This window comes from Cyprinodon variegatus, unplaced genomic scaffold (genome assembly GCF_000732505.1).
Source record: "Cyprinodon variegatus isolate N-32 unplaced genomic scaffold, C_variegatus-1.0 Scaffold606, whole genome shotgun sequence".
NCBI lineage: Eukaryota > Metazoa > Chordata > Actinopteri > Cyprinodontiformes > Cyprinodontidae > Cyprinodon > Cyprinodon variegatus.
The window spans coordinates 32,343-34,742 of NW_015151059.1; the positions used below are offsets into that span (position 1 = coordinate 32,343).

Below are 2,400 nucleotides of genomic sequence, written 5' to 3' on the forward strand. Positions count from 1 at the left end.
AATTCTGTTAAAAGTCTACTTTGCGGAACATTTGACTATCGGATTATTGATCTAAGGCCGCTCAGGTTTCTACCCGTTCAAAAGGAGATTTTTCTCTCCACTGTCGCTGCCTTGAGATGACATGATGTGAATTGGAGCTATAGAAATAAACAGAATTTAAATGAATCGATTAATCAAGAAAATAACCGACAGTTTAATCAATTTGCAAACTAATCATTAGTTGCAGCCCTATTTCTGACTTTTAAATGTGTAACAGTTCCATTAACTGTTTCTAAGTTTTAAAGTTGATAAAAAATGAGTTGAAGCTCTGAAGAGATTTTTACCAGAAGCAGAAGAAACGATGAATTCTAAAATGACCCGACATGTAAAATATGCTTTAAAAGCTGCATGTCTGCTCAGAGAACATCAGGAAATGGAGAAGTTGGAATAAACCAGCCAGGGTTCGTTTTTTCCTCTTTGGGTCGGTACCATTATGTTCTTTATGATGGAAGCAGGCAGCAAGTGAAATGTAGAAACAGTCTCATCAATAACTTACAACTTAGACGACAAATAAATATTCATATCATTAGTAAAATATACAAAGTACTTCTTTCTGTTTATACACAGTAGACGATCACATGGGGAGAACATTGCAGATGCTCCGGTCTCACACTGATCTCCATTCGCTTCTTAATGTGAAAAAGACAAAAAAGTGCTTCTCCCTGTTCAGTCCTGCCATCAGCATCCATAACCATTAATAGCAGTTAATAACAAAATATTACTTTGATTCTTACAAACATAAAGCTGTGATGCTGCTGTGGGGGCCGTCGTGCGGGCAGCCGGGGGAGCAGGACGGACAGTACAGCATCTTAACTCGCTTCTTCACACAACATTTGCATTTCTAGTTTAACAGACGGTGCAGCAGAGGAGGCGTTGTCCAAAGCTCCGGATAAAGGCAGAATACCAGCATCCAGTCGGTGGCCTTTGAGTCTCTCTTCCTTATTGAATGAATTATCCTCCATCTCTGCACACCGACAAAATATTCCAGCAGTCGGGGAATTTAGAATCCAAGCCGTAATCCCACATCCTCCTCCAGCTGCAGTATGTGCCCAGTTCCTGGATCCAGGAGGATGCAGAGCGCTAGGAGATGAAGTCCCTCCTCTAAAAGTCTGCGGAGTCATCTGGCTGCTGGCCTCCGCTCTTCCTAGCACGGTGCCGCCGCCTGCGGCGTCCCCCGCGCCGCCCCTGCTGATGCCCATGATGCGCACCTTGGATGTCCCTCAGCTTCCTCACCATCTCGTGGTCCTTGTTGCCTAGCACCCGAGGCAAAAAGAGCGAGGCTTTATCAGTGCTCCGCGTTTTAAAGCCTCGCCGTGGCCGCCCCTTGCCGTTGATGGAAATGTACCATTGTCTCTTGACGGTGGCTCTCCGCTTGCTGTTGCCGCCACCAGTTCCCGGCGGCAGGGGCTGCTCTGTGAAGTGTTGCCGTGATGCATATGTGTTGTACCCCAGCTCATGGATACGCTCCACAAACTCACATTCTTTGTTGAAAACCTCCTGGAAAAAAGAAGAGGAGAGAAGGAATGAGCAAGGTTTTTTATGCGAGTCTTTTTTCTTCTACGTTTCCATTTGAGCATCAGAGGGAAAAAAATAAATAAATAACTTAGTTCAAACTTTAAATCTTTAGACAGCATGATTTGAAATGTTTTTCCAGATTCATCCACTTATTAATCAGAGTTCATCAAGAAGCAAATGAGAAATCAAAACTATAGAAAATTACAGTTAGTTTTTAGTGATACTGAGGACTTAAAATCCCGCTCAGTTTATCAGAACTGGAACATTTGGGGCAAATCTCTGTGCATAGAGTTCTAGCCTCTAACATAGAGAACATGAAGAGTATAAGAATGTGTATGCATACTGACCGAGGCGTACAGCCTTCCCTTTTCATTCATGGCCAGATATTTGCCTGAAAAAAGCCCTTTTATGGCCACCACACCCACGTCCACTGCTGTGATCTCCATGATGCCTGCAGACAAACAGAGTAGATAAAGTCAAAACTTGAGGAAATGTATATATATGTAAAAAAAAAAAATGCAATCTATTTATTTATTTAGTTAATTTAGTTGCATAATTGTTTTAAGTCCTACCAGTGGTGCCGCCAGGAATTGATATTGGGCCCAGACCAATAAGGATGCATTTATTTTTATTGGTGTAAAATTCTGGGTGAGAGACATTGACCTTTTGGTCAATATATTCATGCTTTATTAATGCTTAAAAACGAAGGAGAACACAAAATAATGCATTTCAATGCTGGATTTTCTATTTTTTATTTGAAAAATATAGCATGACAAATCTTCTCTTCTTCGTTTGCGGCCCCCCTGTCAGTCAAGGGCCCTTACAATCTCCCCCCCTTATACGGTG

General features: G+C 42.1%; 1 protein-coding gene across 1 annotated transcript in view; it reads right to left on the reverse strand.

Annotated features, from left to right (window-relative positions):
• fgf3 (fibroblast growth factor 3) overlaps nt 1-2,400 on the reverse strand; it is a 3,658-nt gene continuing 1,258 nt past the window's right edge. Inside the window, exons 2-3 of the mRNA XM_015392782.1 lie at nt 1,902-2,005; nt 1-1,536 (exon numbers count right to left, since the gene is read on the reverse strand). Coding sequence (XP_015248268.1) covers nt 1,141-1,536; nt 1,902-2,005 — 500 coding nt within the window. The 3' untranslated portion in view covers nt 1-1,140. The remainder of the gene's footprint in view (nt 1,537-1,901; nt 2,006-2,400) is intronic.